Below are 18,258 nucleotides of genomic sequence, written 5' to 3'. Positions count from 1 at the left end.
TAATATTTGAATTGGTCAGCTGAGTAAAGCAGATTCTCCTCCCTAATGTGGGTGAGCCCCATCTAATCAATTGAAGACCTGAATAGAATAAAAAGGCTGAAAAAGAGGGAACTCCTCCTACCTGACTGCCTTGAGCTGGAAATTGGTCTTTTCCTGTCTTTGACTGAAACCTTGGCTCTTCTTGGGTCTTGAGCCTGTTGACCTTTGGACTAGAAATTACACCATCAGTTCTCCTGGTTCTCAGGCCTTTGGGCTCAGATTGGAACCCCTGGGTCTCCAGCTTGCCAACTGCAGATCTTGGGACTTCTCAGCTTCTATAATCGTGTGAGCCAATGCTGATAATAAATATACATATATGAAGAAATATACAAATGTACATAGATGTCATATATATGAAGGAGATATATATATATAGGATATATAAGATATACATATTATAAGATATATATTTTATATATAAGGTATATATATATATTACATAAGATATATATATGTAGTCTCCTATTGGTTCTATTTCTTTGGAGAACCCTGACTAATACAGGGGGGGTGAAGAGGTGGGAACCTCTTCATGGATTAATTGGGAGTTTAAATTAGAAGGATGATTGGATGTAAGCAATGAGAGAGAAGGAGAAGATGACTCCTAGGGTAACTGGATCCCCTGACATAGAAAACCAAGGAGGAGGAAAACATTTGGGGAAAATAACAGATTCTGTTATGAACGTGTCGAGTTAGAGGTGCAGTGGCGCATCCAGGAGACGTGTCTCAGGAGAGTTTAGAGTTTGAGATCGTGCATGTTACTCAACTAGTAGTTGGTTGGAACCTTGGGAATAATTAAAATTGTCCAGGAAGCATGTGAAAAGTGAGAAGAGCATTTGGATGAATCAAGAACATCTCTCTGCATTTAAAGGGAAACTAAGGAAAAGGAGCTCAGGAAGGAGATAGAATAGCAATGATGAGAAGGGCATGAAGGGATCCAAGAGAGTGAGGTGGTGAGGAAGACCTCCTCACTTCTCTGTTTGTCCAAGTCTCCCACTTTATTTCACGTCTGTTGCAAGACCTTACCCAGTCCAAAGCCCTCTCTTCTCTTAGAACCCTCCCTTCCACAGACAGTACCACCCACGAGGAACTGTGTTATCTAGGTTACCATGGCATCCTTCTTTCCTCCTTCTGCATTTTATTGTGCTTTAGGGAGGCAGACCCCTGAACTAGCACTGGGCTGGGCGTTAGAGGTCTACATTTTAGTCTGTCTTTCCACTTACGTGTTGTGTAACCTTGGGACAGTTGTGATCCCTTTCTGGGTTTTACTTTCTTAACCTGAAAGGTGAGGTTTATAATTTCTTACCTTTCCCCTATTCTTTGCCTTAAAGAATTATACAGGTCGGATGAGATCATGCATGTCAAAGCACTTTGAAACACGTGAAGCTCTGCAGTAGTAATTAGAGTGAAATCCGTTGACTTATCAGGCACTCCACATTATTTCATTTAACCCTCCCAACGTCCTTTGAGGTAGATGCTAGTAATGTGGCATTTGAGGAAACTGGGGCTTAGAGAAATTAATTTGCCTAAAGCTACACAGCTGGGAAGTGGTGAAGACAGTAATCAAACTCAGGTCTGCCTGACTCCAAAGTTCTTAGGGCCCACATACCAAAGCCTTGTTTTCCTAATGCATGTGGTGTATCACATTCCTGGGCAAAGTCAGCTTTGCAGAATACGATCCGTTTTCATGCAAATGATAACATTTTTATGGTTGGAAAATCTGCTCTAGTGTGGATTATAAATTTACCTTTCTGTAGAACAGTAGAGCTCTAGGGGAGGTGTGGGGGGAAGATGCATATATGTATCCAGTTCTTGAAAATTAAATAATTTAAATTATACAATAGAATTCTTTCATTTTATAAATAAATTCTGTGAAGGTACAGTACAGTTAAACAAAACCTTCTCTAAAGGGGGTGATCTACCTTGTCATTTTAGAGTTTTGTTTTTTGGGTGTCATTCTCAGCAGTAGCATAAATATTTATTCTACTTGACCTTTAGGCTTCAGCTCAAATCTATCCTCCATGAAGTCTTTTTTGGCCACCCAGGCCCCAAAGCCCTTTCCCTTCTCTGAACCCTGTTTGTGGTTACTCATTAGAGGCAGATATAGGGCCACACGAAAAATATTATGAGAAAGTTATGAGGCTGACTTACCAAACCTTGGTATCAGGCTCATTATATTATCATCATACATCATCTTATTAATTACCATTTCCTTTGCACACATCTTTCTCCAGCTTCATTGTAATTTTACTTTATTTTTATGTATTTATTTATTTGCGGTACGCGGGCCTCTCACTGCTGTGGCCTCTCCCATTGCGGAGCACAGGCTCCAGACGCGCAGGCTCAGTGGCCATGGCTCACGGGCCCAGCCTCTCCGCGGCATATGGGATCTTCCCGGACCGGGACACGAACCCGTGTCCCCTGCATTGGCAGGTGGACTCTCAACCACTGCGCCACCAGGGAAGCCCTGTAATTTTACTTTAAAAGAGTTTGACTTTAAGTTTCTTTATACCTCCTGAAACTTTTTGCATTTAAAAAAGTTAGCGGCTTTTTGCCCTCCAGGAGTTTGAAATTTTGAGATGGACTGAGGCACGTGAATAGATAATAAGGACACAGCAAGGGATGGAGGGATTCACTGAAAAGGTGATATTTGAGCTGCATTTGAAAATCGAAGGTAGACGTTTGATCATGAGAGAAGATGGGAAAGTCAATCCAAGTAGCAGCATCAGCCTCAACAGAGTCAGGGAGATATGAAAGAGTACAGTGCGTTTGGGGAAGAGAAAGAAATGAGGTGAGATCAGGGTGGGGAGTGATGAAGACAGGGATAATGGGCAGTGAGCCAAGAAGGAGTCATAACAAATAGTGGCCAAGTTGGAGCTAAGTTACGTGTCCTGAGAGCCATGCCAAGGAGATAAAATGTGATTCAAGGCCGCAAGGAACTGTCGAACCATTTTAAACAAAGAAACGTCATGGTAAGTTTTAAGTTTTTAGAAAGATGTCACTGGTAGCACAAACCTCTCAGCGTATCTGTCTGACTTAAAATATCTGCAGTGTTTGGTCTTTTGCTCTGTGGATGAGAGTATGAAACACAGTTATTTCATTCATTCTGGGAAGTTTCTGTTTGCGGATTATGACCCAGTCCATGTTTTCAGCATCATTTTTTTTTTTTTTAAAGAATGAAGTTGAGGATTAAGTTTCTTCCTGAAATATCTCTCCTTTCTGGGCCATCAGCCTGTGCCCTAATTCTCAGTTGTGAATATAGAGTGAGGATAAGGTTTTGCTTTTTTAGGGGACGTTGTGCTGGAAAACAACATCGTGAGTATTTGGGATGTTCTGGCAGGACCATTTACTGGGAGGGAATTAGGGAGCTCTGTTCTTCCCTTTCATTCACTGCACACAGCAGGGAGCCCAGATAGAATCCCACTGCAAGTCGTGACAAAATACTTAGTTGATCCTTTTTTAATTGGTCATCCCTACTTTCCCATGCTGCTCCTAGACCCTCGCATCTCCCAACATACATTACAGCGTCTGCTTCATTTTACCCTCAAATTCCCTTGGCATCTAGAAGCCAGCAGAGACCTCACTGCCTCCCTGGACATGGCAGTGAGAAGGAAAGGGAGAAAGCTCCAACTCTCTGCCCCAGGCTGGTGGGGTGGCTGCTGCCTGGCCTTGAACCTCAGATACACTACTCCACCTCCGCCCTCTGCCAAGACCCGCAGCTGTGTGTGCTTTGAGTGTGGTTTTATGAAGTAATAGATGATTAAAAAAGAGATTTGTTCTCTTTGGTGGCTTTCAAGCCTGAGGGATTGCTTAGCTCAAAGGATTGTTATTGGAATGCAGAAGCCTTTATTGCCAAGTCATACACCCCAATCACTGCTGATTTCTTTTTTTTTTTTTTCCTTGAAAGGACTACTTTTTGTTAGTTGCTTGGTAACTGGAGGAGAGGCTTAACTCCTTCAGCACAGAGAGCTCCTAGTTTGAACTGGATTCAGCACCCACATTATGAGATGCGCCTAAAGTTGGCTTGTGTTGGGGACCTGCTCTGTGTTTGCTCTAGCCCGTGTACCATTTGTGCATGGAAGTTGTTATGAGGGATGTAGAAGTTAAGTGAGTTGCCCAGGATTGCAAGTGAAATCTCTGAAGTTTATTAAAACATTAGAGGGCTTCCCTGGTGGCGCAGTGGTTGAGAGTCCGCCTGCCGATGCAGGGGACATGGGTTCGTGCCCCGGTCCGGGAAGATCCCACATGCCGCGGAGCAGCTGGGCCCGTGAGCCATGGCCGCTGAGCCTGCGCGTCCGGAGCCTGTGCTCCTCAACGGGAGAGGCCGCGACAGTGAGAGGCCCACGTACCGCAAAAACAAACAAACAAACAAAAAACATTAGAAAAAATGTGTTTTGGAGGGCTTTTCTTCTGTAAAGAATGGTAATAGCTTCCATCATGATGCTTCCAAAAGGCCAAAACCCACAGCTCTGCTAGATCTGGGAGCCTCAGGGTGGTGACTGTGGCCTGGGAAGGAAGGAACGCTCACTTTAGAGTGGGAAGCCCCATGTGGCTTTGGGTTAAGGCCTTGTCATCTGAACCTCAGTTTCTGCATCCTTCACGTGCAGACTGTTGTGTATCACCTACAACCTCTGAACCATCCTGAGAATCCAATGAGATGAGGAACGTGGGGGCACTGTTGTAAGCTGTGGAAGAATCTAAGAGGACAGTCGCTGTGCCTGATGCAGGCCCAGTGGTTCCAAGGATGGAATTAATTCAGTAAGATTGAGGCCCTTGGCTGGGACTCCGCTGGTTGGGGAGAGGCAGGGATGGAGAGATTTTCTCATAGAACTGGATTAAGAATCCATCCACGGGGGCTAATAGGCCCTTGGCCAATCTGGCATTTGATGACTAAGCATTTGTGAATCATGTAGCCCAACCTAAGTACACCATGGGAACCTCATAGGTGGTATCAGCATCTCCAAGTAAGGGATCAGGCTTCTGGAGACATCCCTCTCATCCAGGCAAACGCTTTCCCCGTCTCCTTTGCTGGCTAAGCTGCAGACTTTGCTTGTGGAGAAGGCAGGGAATACTACTGCTGTCTTCTCCCCCAGGACCATGTGCGTTTTTAAGGGTGCCTTGCACTCCTTATATGATGCCATTTCTGGTCACTCCTTCTGTGGAGAGTTTGAGCCAGGGTCTCTGGCTTTGTCCAGTGAAGCCGGCGTTGTCTCAAGAAAAGATGGCGCCGCCAGGCTGCTTTGTCCCTCCTGCCCCCGATGTGTCTCTTTCTGGCCAGAGGCCTGATGCTGTCTCTGAGACATTCTGCCTGGGTTCCGTTGTCCACAGAGGCTGTCTGCGTGGCTACAGGCTGAAAGCTCTCATTTTGCAAGGTCTGTAATGACTGTATACAAGATCTAACAGAAGCAGTTATTTTCTGAGTTCAGGAAGACTGCTTGGCTTTGGCTGGTAGCACTGATCGTTGCTGCAGTGGTTTCGTGGTTTATTTCTGATTGGCCTTGGATTTCTGAAGTCTTTAGAAGGAGGATGCCTTTTCTCCCTGAGAACTGATCACCGAAACCACAGAGCACATGGAAAGAGATTTGGGGGACTACCCAGAAGACATACTAGTAGCTTGACTCATAGTTTCAAAGGCTACCATGTTCTGACTGATCTATTAGCATATAAAGATACTGCTAGTTCAGAGCTACGTTTGGCATATTTAGTCAACTTTAAGTGTTGCTTTGTTTAACATTAAGACGTATGGGTGTTCAAAGGAAAGTTTAGCCCTTTCTAGATGTAAGCGCTCACCCAAATGCTTAGGAATTTAAAATAAACAACCAACAACAACAACAGAAAATGGGCTTGACACTGCCTTTTACATCTGAGCCCTTTTGATGTTATTATTGTTTTAATGGGACCCTGCTCCTGGGTTAATACTCAGTTTCTCTGCTGTGCGTGGATGTCTGTGTTCAGAGAGTGGTGATAGGGGAAGAGAAAATAGGAAGAACTCATAGAATTTGAGGCCAAATATAGATAAAGAATAGTTGTATGTCTATAAAATAGATAGAACAGCACTCAGGACTTTTGTGTTGTTCTAAGGAGGTAACACATGTGGAAACCCTTTGTAAACTCTGAAGCGCCTCTCACCTGAGACAGATTGGAAGGTGAAACTGAGCAGTTTGTCTAGTTGTTCAATGCATATTTATCGAGTGTCTGCTATGTGTCACCTGCTAGCAGATACTAGAATATGTCTCTTTTGGATCTTCTGTCTTGTTGCCTTTAGGTTCCCAAAGATACCCATGTACTTAGGATACGTTCCTTTTTGTTGTAGCCTCTCGGGGAGGGAATAATTGAAACCAGGACGTGGAGAGTTGCCTGGGTGGTAGGAAACCTTTCTTGCTGCTGCTTCTGTCTGTATTGCTCTTCTCTTTTTGAAGTCCTACTTCTCCAGGTCCTTGGCAAAAAAAATGGCCACGTCACAGTTTCCAAGTTTATCTCACCTCCAGTTCCATTCAAAGGCAGAAGTTAAATGACTCCATTTGGATCCTGATTCTAAATTCCTGGGAGAAGGAATCTGATTGGCCCAGTTAGGTCACATGTCCACCCCTAGTCCAGTTAAGTGTGTCAGGGGGACTGGAGTCATGTGATTTCTACCTCACAGCTAAGGGTCCAGTCCTGTGCCGGGGAGGAGAAAAGACAGTTGTGGGATATTATGGTGCATAAAACTGACAAGATCCTTGACCTCATTGAGCTTACAGTCTAGCAGAAGAGAAGGACATTATACAACTACTTGCAGGGTGATATGGGTTATATGACAGCCAGACCTCACCTGAGGAGGAGATCCTGAAAGACCTCCCCAGGGAAGGATGGATTGGGTTAACCAAAGTGGGCAGAGCAGCAGGGTGGTGGGTGAGGAAGGAGTGTTCCGGACAGAGGTGGCAGAGGAAGGAAAAAGCCCAGTGGCAGGAAAAAAATATCTGACCACATTGGCAGTGTGGAAGAAATTGGAAGGAACAAATGTTTAAAAAAGTTATAAGAATAGCTTGATTCCGTACCATTCTCTCTGGCTTAGATTGGAAGTTCTTTGTGGACAGGGACTATCATTCCTGTTGCCTTTGGAACCAGTCAGCCTGGGGAGACTTTTTCATGGCAGGACACATTGCATTTCATTGGGTAATTTCTTAGTGTGGTTTTTCTCCCCAGTTCACAGCTGTTCAGCTTTGAAATCTTTTTATGTGTCTTGAAGAGTATCCTCTTGCCCTTCACTGGGAAGATGGATTGCGTACCCTTGCAGAATGTACTTCCTCCTGCTCCAGGTTGGCAAAGAGGAATAAAAGGGAAATTATAGTCATTTTTGGAAGGATCAATAATTGCCAATTTTTCTTTCCTGTATAGTACTGCTTTTATATCACTCACCATTCCCAGCCCCTGAACAGATGTTTTATTGGGCATTGTTGGCTATGCTTTTGTTTTGAAAATTTTGAAACATTATTGAAAGAGGAGAGGGGGAGAAAAAATAGCCCATAATTGATTCTAATATGTATTTAATTTGGCAGAACTTGAGAGAGACTTGCTGGGATAAGGCGGGACATTTCTTTGATCTCCCAGACTTCTTATCGTGGAAGGCAACAGGTGTCACAGCACGGTATGTTAATTATGAGTTGGATTTTATTTGTGTTCATCCATTCTCGGGTGTCTGTATATATATATACACACACACACACATATATATATATATATATATTGCTTTCTTAACTCGCTTTGACTGGATGTACTGTTTGTACATCTGCATGCGATTTTGCATACTTGAAACATCTTGAATCCATCTTCCACTTCCACTGCACATGCCCAAACACCATTGTTCCTATGAGGCCTGGAATGTGGGTATCCAAGGTGAAGACCATTCATTAAAATTGGACACATTTAAAGGAGACGTGAATAGTCCATTGTGAAATGTGACTATTTTTCCAAAGGCGCTTTTTACGTGATGAATAAAAGAAACATTTTTTGGCCCCTAAAATTAAGGCAAGAGTTATGTTTTTCAAGGAAGGTGATTTTAACTTTAACTAGATGGGTGTGTTAATGAAGCTATTTTGCTTTTTATATCAACGTACCTGAATCATCCCAGAGTGTAGAAGTATGTATGTTGAAGTCAACAGTATTTCTCAAGAAATTACAAATATTATAAATAAGTTATGTGCTACACATCAGAGACAGTTTTAAAAATACTCATGGAGTGTGATTGTGGCTGCTACAATGGATGTGTGCACAGATGTGCATATATATGGACAGATTGGACATGTACTCTCAAAGCATGCAAACCTGTTGTCATCTTGACCTCAGATTTCAGGGGATGCACAAGGGGAGGGGGCAGTAGGGCAGGGAGGGGTCTTCTTATCTTGGAAATGATTTAGAATTGCATATGCGAAAGGGGATCATTTCCCAGAGGACCGAAAAACCTGCATGAGTATGTATATATTTAGGTATATCTTAAAGTCATCTCTTTTAGAGAGCGCTAAATCCTCCCTATTTTCCCTTTTATTTAAACTCATGAGAAGCTGGGAATGGGAGTACCATTTTCCCTGTGCTCTTTCTGTCTATCTCATTTTGTATGATTTGGATTTTCCTTGTAGAGAGTTGATGAGAGTGTGATAGTTCATTTGGCAGCAGGGGCTTCCAGAAAGGAGATAGTAGAAGATGTATTTCACAAGCACATCATTCATCTTGTTGATTATTCTCCCCTCCCACTAATGAAATGCTAGGGTGGAGGGGATTCACGTGCATATTAAAATGGCCTCAGTAAACCTCAGGTACTCATCCCTCTCTGGGGAGAGGGCTCTGGAGGAGTGGTCTGAACTTTAACCCAGAAGGTGCAATTAGTCACCATTATATTGTTATCATCAATGGGGAGGGGGTTGTTTGGGTGAAGATCTCATCTGGACATTCCTCTTTTGGTATGATATTAGTTGTCTAGAGTTATTTCTGGCAGGACCTTTCTCTAGTTTTTTTCCCTATCTTTGTGCAGTAGTGAAGGAAATGTTTTGATTATTTTAGCCAAATGGACCTAGGAGTCAAAACAGTGCTAATAGTGTGGGTATTGGTAACAATCCATTGGCCCCCACAGGCCTTGAGAACTCAAAAGCAGAACTACAGATGGAGGAGGACCTTGATTTTCCTTCTCTTTTTCCTTGGATGTTAATCAATCCAGTTCACTGATGTCCTCCCTGTTTTTCTGATAGTGCTAGATAGTCCACACCCCCATTTCCAAGTGTCTAATGCCATATTAAGACACCAAGAAGCCAGCTTTTTGAAGCTAGCTCTGGCTCAGATAGATTTAAATGCATTGCTTTGCTTATCCACTGTGGAGTTACAACATGACTTATCCTCAGTTCTGCCATGCAAGAGGTTGGTGACCTTGGGAGTGGCCTTACCTTCTTTGAATCTCACTTTCCTTATCTATAAAATGGGGATTGTGATACCAAACTAACCTGATTATAGGAATCAGCCGAATCATTTATTCAAAGCCCAGATCCTCAGGGCTTCCAGTTTCAAGCCTCCTGAATCAGAATCCCTATGGGATACCTGGGAATTTGTGTGATTAACAAGTGCCCCAGGTGGTTATATGGTCCGGTAAGTTGGGACAACATTGCCTAACAGAGTATACATGAAAGTAATATGTAAGGTGGTCCATACCTGTGAAGGATTGGACGTATTTTGAAAGGTCGGATGGATTTGGTAAATTTAAAGGTGGACAGCTTCTCGTTGGCCTATCAGAACATGCTTGGGGGCTTCCATTGCCCACCTGTGACAATCTGAAATCCTGAGGAAGCAGAAAGTTTAGTGCTCAGAAATGATTTATTGACTGTCCAGTCATCCCTGCCATTTTTTATTGGCTGAGACACTCATGACTCATTCTACTTTCCTTAGCGTGTATTTGCAGTCCCCTCCCCGCCCCTTGCCCATACTCGCCAGCACCTTCAGAGGCCTCCCTTCCACCTTTGCTCTTCTGGAGAGCTGAGCCTGTGGACCTTGGGCACCAGGCACCAAGTTCCTCTTGTAAAGATTGTTGCCCTCTCCCAGGCACACTTCTCTCTTACATCTGTCTTTCTTTTTTGTTGTTTCCTCAATCTCTTCATTCTTTCTTCTCTATTTCAACTTGCATGATCAGGCGAAACAAGTAATCTCAGAGCTTTCTCAATTATAAATATAATTGGGGTAATGACAATACTTACTCCATGGGGTTATTGTATGGACTGACTGAGTAAGGTGACAGAAGAACTTCCAACACAGCGCTGAGAAAGGTTTTGAAGGAATTAGCTCTTTTATTTTTCTATAAATTTATTTATTTATTTTTGGCTGTGTTGGGTCTTTGTTGCTGCACGCGGGCTTTTCTCTTGTTGTGGCGAGAGGGGGCTACTCTTCGTTGCGGTGCTTGGGCTTCTCATTGGGTGGCTTCTCTCGTTGTAGAGCACGGGCTCTAGGCATGCAGGCTTCAGTAGTTGTGGCACTCAGGCTCAGTAGTTGTGGCTTGCGGGCTCTAGAGCGCAGGCTCAGTAGTTGTGGCACACGGGCTTAGTTGCTCCGCAGCATGTGGGGTCTTTCCGGACCAGGGCTTGAACCTGTGTCCCCTGCATCAGCAGGTGGATTCTTAACCACTGCACCACCAGGGAAGCCCTAGCTATTTTATTTAGTTTCCTTACTGTATCGATTTTGGCAGGGAGTCTTTGCATTAAACTTCTGGCCTAGCGGAAAGAGGGAAATCCTTGTAGTCAGACTGACCTGGGTTCAACGTCTCTGCTATGTACTGTCTGTGAGCAGCTGGAGTAAATTACCACCCTCCCCCTCCCCCACCGCCTGCCCAAATTCAGGTCCTCATCTGGCAGTCCTGTCAGGGTTAGAGGTACTGTGGATAAAACGTGTAGCACATAGTATTCAAACAATTCACAGTTCTTTTAATGAAAAATCCCCATTGTCTTTCCATCTTCTAGAATAAGGAAGATGAGGGTCTGAGTTTGAATGTACGAATGCCAAAAAACACTCTGGACAGTGGAACATGAACTTGGCATCCTCTGGGCCAAGGAGAGGTTCAGAATTGGTGTTTATCTGGCTCTTATTGTGATTGTTTTGGGAGGCTTTGGGGAAATGGGTGCCAAAAAGGCTAGAGGGTGTTTTTTTTCCCTTTCTTTTTTTCTTTTTATTATTCTAGTGGAGTCATGGCTGAAAAAGTGATCAGATTTCACCTTGTCTTAAGCCTTCAGACTTGTTTTTGGCAGTGACGGTGTGTGTAAGAAGTCTTCCTCCTCCTCCTCTTATCTGTTTTTCTCTCTTCTCCTGCTTTCCCCTCCCCCCTCGCTTTATTTATTGTTCTTATCTTCTAAACTATGGCAGCTACTCTTGTTTTTCTAGGTCACTGAGAAAATCACCACTTTGGCCTATGATTAATTTGTAATTCAGCTCCATTCTTTTCATTATATTGATGAAAATAATTATTGCTATTTTTTTAAATAATAATTTATATAATCATCATAGTCATCATTTATTGACTGCATTCTCTATATCTGTGCTAACTTTTTAACAAATGTGAACCCCATTAGTCCTCCCAACCATCAGTTAAAACAGGTGGTGGTATCACCATTTTGCAATTCAAGAACTAAAGCTCAACGTTGTAGTAATTTGCCACATCCTAGCCTTTAGTGGATAACTGTCCAGAATTTTGGTAACATGAGAAGTGGGAAGTCAGAAATTTGAGTAATAAAATTTTGTATAATCAGACAAAAACATATTCATATGTATAAATCCTCCCTCGAAAGAGATTTGATGTGACTGATAATAGAAGATAAAAGCAGTGATAAAAATATTAAAAAGTCACAATGGAGTAAAATATTAATAGAATAAGATAAAGCCAAGAGCTTCATAGAAACTATATGGTTCATCATAATTACTAATTGATTTGTTTCCAAGCTTCCTAGTGGCCAAAGAAAAGGTGAGAACATAATCAAGATTAACTAAGTGAACACATAAGAACCCAACTGCTGTTCAGGAGAAGAACTCCCTATAACATTGCGGTCTGAGAGCAATTTCTCCTAGATTATCAAGGGTTGCCAATATTCTGTAAATTGTCTAAAAGTATGTCCTTTGAAATTCAGTTATAGCTTCAAATAGACTTTATTTTAAACCTAGTTTTAGATTTACAGAAAAGTTGTGAAGGTAGTACGAGAGTTCCCATTTACTTGACACCTAGTTTTCCCTATTATTAACATCTTATGTTTGTGTGATACATTTGTCAACAATTGATGAACCGATGTTGATATATTATTATTAACTAAATTCCATACTTAATCATATTTCTTTAGTTTTTACCTAATGGCCAAGATCCTATCCAGGATACCATATGCAATTAGTCATATCTCCTTAGTCTCTTCTTGGCTGTGACAGTTTCTCAACTTTGTTTCTGATGACCTTGACCGTTTTGAAGCGTGGTCATATATATTATAGCATGTCCCTCTAATGGAATTTGTCTGACGTTTTTCTCATGATGAGACATGGGAAGTATGTTCTGGGGAGGAAGACTACACTGCCTATTGCTATTGAGTACCGTTCTCATCATGTCATATCATATCAAGGGTACATACTAGCAGCATGTCATCACTGTTGATGTTGATCTTAATTATCTGGCTGAGGTATTGTTTGTCAGGCTCCTTTCCACTTTCTATCTTGTATTATTGGAAGGAAATCACCATGCACAGCCAACACTAGAAGTAGGGAGTTATGCTTCAATTCCTTAAAGATGGAGTTATCTATATACGTTATTTTGAATTATTTTTATAGAAGATTTGTCTATTCTCAATTCATTTATTTTTATTTCTTTGGACAAAAAGAAATTGATTACCAAGTTCCTTATGCACAAGAGACAGTTTGGTTAGTTTGCTTTAGAAGTTATATGTTAGAATGTCTGAGTTTTCTATGGCATATGGGGAAACAGGGCTGAGTTTCTAGAATCTCAGGTTTATTTTTCCTTACATTTTGTATATGATATATTACTCCCCCCCCACTACAATGTACAATTCTGTGAAAGTTGTCAGTAAATATTCTATTTTCTACTTTGAGATGAATTTATGTTCTTTAGAATTGTAATCCTTTTAAAATAGCAATTATTTTCCTGATTTGCATGGTTCTCTATGTGTGGGGTTTATAAGTGATATTATTATTCTGTTATTTTTCTTATGGTTATTTGCTAATCTGTCAGGAGAAGATTATGGCAGGTTATTGATCCAGATCTATAGTCATTTTCCAAATATAATCTCCAGGATCTCAAAAATAGTATCATTATTTAATGACTCTTATTACTGTATTTCATTTTTTAAATTATAAATCTACTTTATACAATTTTTTTTTTACTCTATGTATTATTGTATTTTCCCTATCAAATATTATCTGAAAACATGTTTTTGATACCCATATAATATTCTATCTTATGTCTGTATAATGTCTGTGTTAGTTTTGCCAAGTTTTTAGGCTTAAAATGATCTCTTATTTTAATGTGCATTTTTATTATTGAATGCAGTTACCTTTTCTTATATTTATCAATCACTTGTTTTATTAATTTATGTCAATTAATGTCAATAATTGTATCTATTAGTATTACATGTATTAATTGCCTATTTATGTCAACTACTAATATTTATATTGGATTTCAGTGTTTTCTTAAATATTGGTGAGAATTCATGTTTTTGTTTGTTCATTTTACTATTTTCCCCAAGGTGTTATTTTTGAAAAAATTTTAAAGCTACAGAAAAGTTGAGAGAATGGTATATGGAACACCATATCTTTACCTACATCAGCGATCTCCAGCCTTTTTGGCATCAGGGACCTGTTTCGTGGAAGACAATTTTTCCATGTACTGGGGTTGGCGGGGGGTGGTTTTGGGATGATTCAAGTGCATTACATTTATTGTGCACTTTATTTCTATTATTATTACACTGTAATATATAATGAAATAATTATACAGCTCACCATAATGCAGAATCAGTGGGAGCCCTGAGCTTGTTTTCACTTGCCACTCACTGATAGGGTTTTGATATGAGTCTGCAAGCAGTTGATTTATTATGGTCCCTGTGCAGTCAAACCTCTCTGCTGATGATAATCTGTATTTGCAGCCGCTCCCCAGCGCTGGCATCACCGCCTCAGCTCCACTTCAGATCATCAGGCATTAGATTCTCATAAGGAGCACGCAACCTAGATCCCTCGCGTGCGCAATTCACAGTAGGGTTCTCGCTCCTATGGGAATCTAATGCTGCCGCTGATGTGACAGGAGGCGGAGCTCAGTAGAGGTCCGTGGCCCGGGGGCGTTGGGGACTCCAGACATATAATTCATCAATTAACGTTTTCGTTACATTGTGCTCAAAAGTATTCTATCTCTGACATGCATATGTGTTTATTTTGCTGAACCATTTATAAATGAATTGCAGATACCACCTTCTTTCCTCATAAATTCTGCAATGTGATCCCCAAGAGTACTGTCCTTCTCCTGTGTAACCACAGTGCTGTTATCACACTTAGGACCATTAACATTAATCCTCATTATTTAAATTCCTAACAGGTACCCTATTGTTAACTGTTCAAAGTGCCACTCACTTTTCCTTGCCATTGGAGTTCTGACTGATAGAGACTACATACAGAGCATATTAGCTAGATGAAGAATGAAAACCTACCTCATTATCTTAGAAAATACTTGTTAACCTTTAATGTATAGAGCTTCTGGTATACTGGGTGGATAATGCAGCTCAGAAGTGAGGCTAAACCAGCACTTACATGTTCAGGTGTATGTGTTCTTATATGGAGGAAGGCAGGCCCGATATGCCAACCAGATGTCATCAAGTCAAGTAACTGAGTCAGCAACATGAATGCAGATCCTGCTGAGGTGTGCTTACCTAAAGCCAGTGCACACTGGTTGCACCTGGGCATGGAGAGTGAAGGCGTGGGCTCGATGTTATTCTAGGAATGACTTAGTACCTTATCTTTAACACAGTGACCCCTTCAAACATGGCTTAATATATTCCAGTGTCACAACAATCAGAAGGATTTCCCTTACCCCCTTGGAGAAAATTAAGTGAGGGGATGGGGTGCAAAGTCAGCTGAGCTTCCTCTGGTGCTGCTCTTAGTGGAGAGAGCGGGCAGGGAGCAGGCTCATCCTCCCTAAGGACTGAGGCAGCAGCAAGGGAGGAAGAAGGGGTAGACTTCCACGATAATATCTGCCTCTGGTGGCCTGCCTGCAGTCCACATCCCTTCCTTAGTACTTGACGTCCTGATTACCTCACTCAGTTGCATATCTAAGATAAGACTTGATTAAAAAAAAAAAAAAGCTTTATTGAGAGAGAATTCACATACTATACAAGTCACTCATTTAAAGTATATAGTTCAGTGCTTTTGATAGATTACGTTATTTTTATGAATTTTAGTAAAATATCTATAGCATAAAATTTACCATTTTAAGTGTCCAATTCAATGGCATCAATTACATTCATGGTGTTGAACAGCTATTACCACTACCTATTTCCAAAACTTGTTACCCCAAACACAAACTCTGTAACCATTAAGTAACAACTCCCTGTTCCTGCCTTCCCCTGCCCCGTTAACCTCTAATCTACTTTCCGTCTCTATGAATTTGCCCATTCTAGATACCTTATATAAGTAGGATCTTATATGTCTGGCTTATTTCACTTAGCATAATGCTTTCAAGATTCATCCATGTTGTAACGTGTAAGAATTTCCTTCCTTTTTTACGGCTGAATGATATTCCATAGTATGCGTATGCTACATTTTGCTTTTCCATTCATCTGTTGGTGGACCCATGATGGATAATTGGGTTGTTTCTTCCTCTTGGCTATTATGAATAATGCTACTGTGAATATTGATGCATAAGTATCTGTTTGAGTCTCTGCTTTCAATTCTTGTGGGTATATATCTAGGAGCGGAATTGCTGGGTCACATGGTAATCCTATGTTTAGCTTTCTGAGGACCCACCCACTGAACTTTTCCATAGCAATTGCATCATTTAACATTCCCACCAGCAATGTATGAGGATTCTAATTTCTCTACAGCTTCACCTGTTTTTTTTTTTTTTTTTTTAATTATAGTCACCCTCATAACTGTAAAGTGGATTCTCACTGTGGTTAACGACTTGATTTTTTGTTAGAAATCTATTGAATGAAAGTAAAATTTATTGAATTTAGGTCATCCTAGAGGTAACATTTTTTGGCCAGAACTTGGCTGAAACTTGACAAGGATTCTGAAGGTAGTGTCATAAAATTAAAGAGTTCTGGAGAAAAAATAACAGTTATTTCTGATATGATTGATGCTAAAGCTCTTTGATATGCATTGTTTTATGGTTGTGTTGAAGGATGATTTCTCAGAACAATGGTATAAAACCGTTCTTCTAGGTTCTAGGAAGAATGATTCAGTCATCCTCTCGTGTCAGCTTATTTTTTGGTATCTTTAATAGTGCTGAGAAATGGCCTGTAAATATTAGATTTCCTTTACCCTTATTTTGAGGAAAGAAGAGTGCTCTCACTCTCTACAGAAGAAAAATAATCCTTATCTCTTCACTGATGAGTAATAGAAAAAATAGAAAATTAGAAATCATAGTGGTTTGAACAAACAGGCGTTCATTCTCTTCTGTAAGTAAATACAGATGTATAGAGTTTTGGGCTACTATGACAGTCCCACAGACTCATCAAGGACACTAACTGTTTTGGCATTTTTACTTCATTATCTTCAGCCCTGACTTCCATTCTCAAAGATACCTCATGGTCCAAAATGGCTTATGGAGTCTCTGTTTTTCAGCCCACATTTCATATAGCAGGAAGAAGGAAGGTGGGAGTTGCATAAAAAGGATATACACACCTGAGTCAGCCTTCTTTAGAGAACCTTCTTTGAAGAGCTGCATAATACTTCTGCTTGCATGTCATTGGTTTATGCTCACACGCAGCTAGAGCCTGGATAAAATAGGCTTTTAGTTGGTGCGTTGTGTTTCTCTTACTACTAAAGAAAAAAAGCGAGAATTAATACTGAGCAAATAAAAAGATAATCACAAAATTGTAATTTCTCAGTAAGTTACACTGACCGTTATCCCAGATACTAATTTATAATCCTTCTATAATAGTGACAGAGAGAAGGGTGAGCACAGGACAGGTCATAGGGGTGGTGATATATAGTTTGAAACAACTGTAGCTCATAGTTTCCTTCCTTCATTCATTTCACTTACTCATTCATTTATTCTTTGCATGTATGTTAATAGAGCACCTAAGAGGTCTCTTCTCTCTAGTCTAGCGGTAGGTAGGTACACATTTATTTAAACTATTCAAATTCCTGTAAGGGCTGGAGCCAAATACTCCTTAGCTCACAGTTTTGCTCTGCCATTTATCAGCTGGGTGAACATGGGAAAGTCATTTAATCCTTCTCAATCCCAGGTTCCTTTTATGGTTGAAGGGGGACAAAAATTACATGGCTTTGTTTTATGGAGAAAATGGAGCACCCTGGGTGAAACCTGTAACCAGTTTGCAATACAGAGTAGTACACAGGAAGTGCTACTTTCATTTATCTTTCCCTTCGGTCTTTATTTTTTAGTTTTACGTTTTAAGGTGAAGCTAAATTCAGTTAGACAGCTTACAGGTGGGGTGGGGACAGTGGGCCATTTAGAAACCAAATAACCTGTTGGGCAACTTCTCTCCCCTATTGGGTTTTGTCTTGCCTTCCTGTAGGATTCTGTGAGTCAGAGGGTGTGAGAGTGTCTCCAAAGGTCTCAGAGCTGTTGTGGGCGTGAAGAAATGAGCAGATGGCAGGAGACCACAGGCCATCAGTATTCAGAGGCTGAAAGTCCAGGAAGGGCAGGAGAGAATGGAATATGCCAGGGCTGTCAGGGCAGGAGGGGAATGGAGTGTTCATATCATGGCTTCTCACCCATGCCTACAGTTGAGGCACAGACCCCCAATGACTGGGAGTCCTGCTGCTGCCCTGCACTAACGCTTAACTATGGCATCATCAATGACTGTCCCTCTTTATCTGCTCCGTTGAGTCCAACCCTGGGGAAGGTTGAGGTTTCTTCTTTCACTTTTCATCAGTAAAGCAAATCTCGATGGAAAAAGGTTAGGAATCCCCACATTTGTCCTTTGGAGCCAAAGGTGGTAAAAAATGTGTGACCTTGGGTGGTTATGATGTGCACCCTTCAATAAGAACCACTAG

At 41.2% G+C, this 18,258-nt stretch overlaps 1 protein-coding gene across 15 annotated transcripts in view; it reads left to right on the top strand.

The window, feature by feature from the left end:
• The window catches only part of FGGY (FGGY carbohydrate kinase domain containing), a 433,125-nt gene that overhangs the window by 59,464 nt on the left and 355,403 nt on the right, over nt 1–18,258 (top strand). For all 15 annotated transcript variants that reach the window (XR_012324582.1, XM_073789156.1, XM_073789205.1 and 12 more), the window contains one exon: nt 7,575–7,663. Coding sequence is in view for 14 of the 15 variants with exons in the window: in XM_073789156.1 (XP_073645257.1) it covers nt 7,575–7,663 (89 nt within the window). In the remaining variant the exon portion in view is untranslated. The remainder of the gene's footprint in view (nt 1–7,574; nt 7,664–18,258) is intronic.

The sequence above is a fragment of the Tursiops truncatus genome, chromosome 1 (genome assembly GCF_011762595.2).
Source record: "Tursiops truncatus isolate mTurTru1 chromosome 1, mTurTru1.mat.Y, whole genome shotgun sequence".
NCBI lineage: Eukaryota > Metazoa > Chordata > Mammalia > Artiodactyla > Delphinidae > Tursiops > Tursiops truncatus.
The sequence above is the reverse complement of the archived record's forward strand: the minus strand, read 5'-3'. Positions and strand labels throughout refer to the sequence as shown.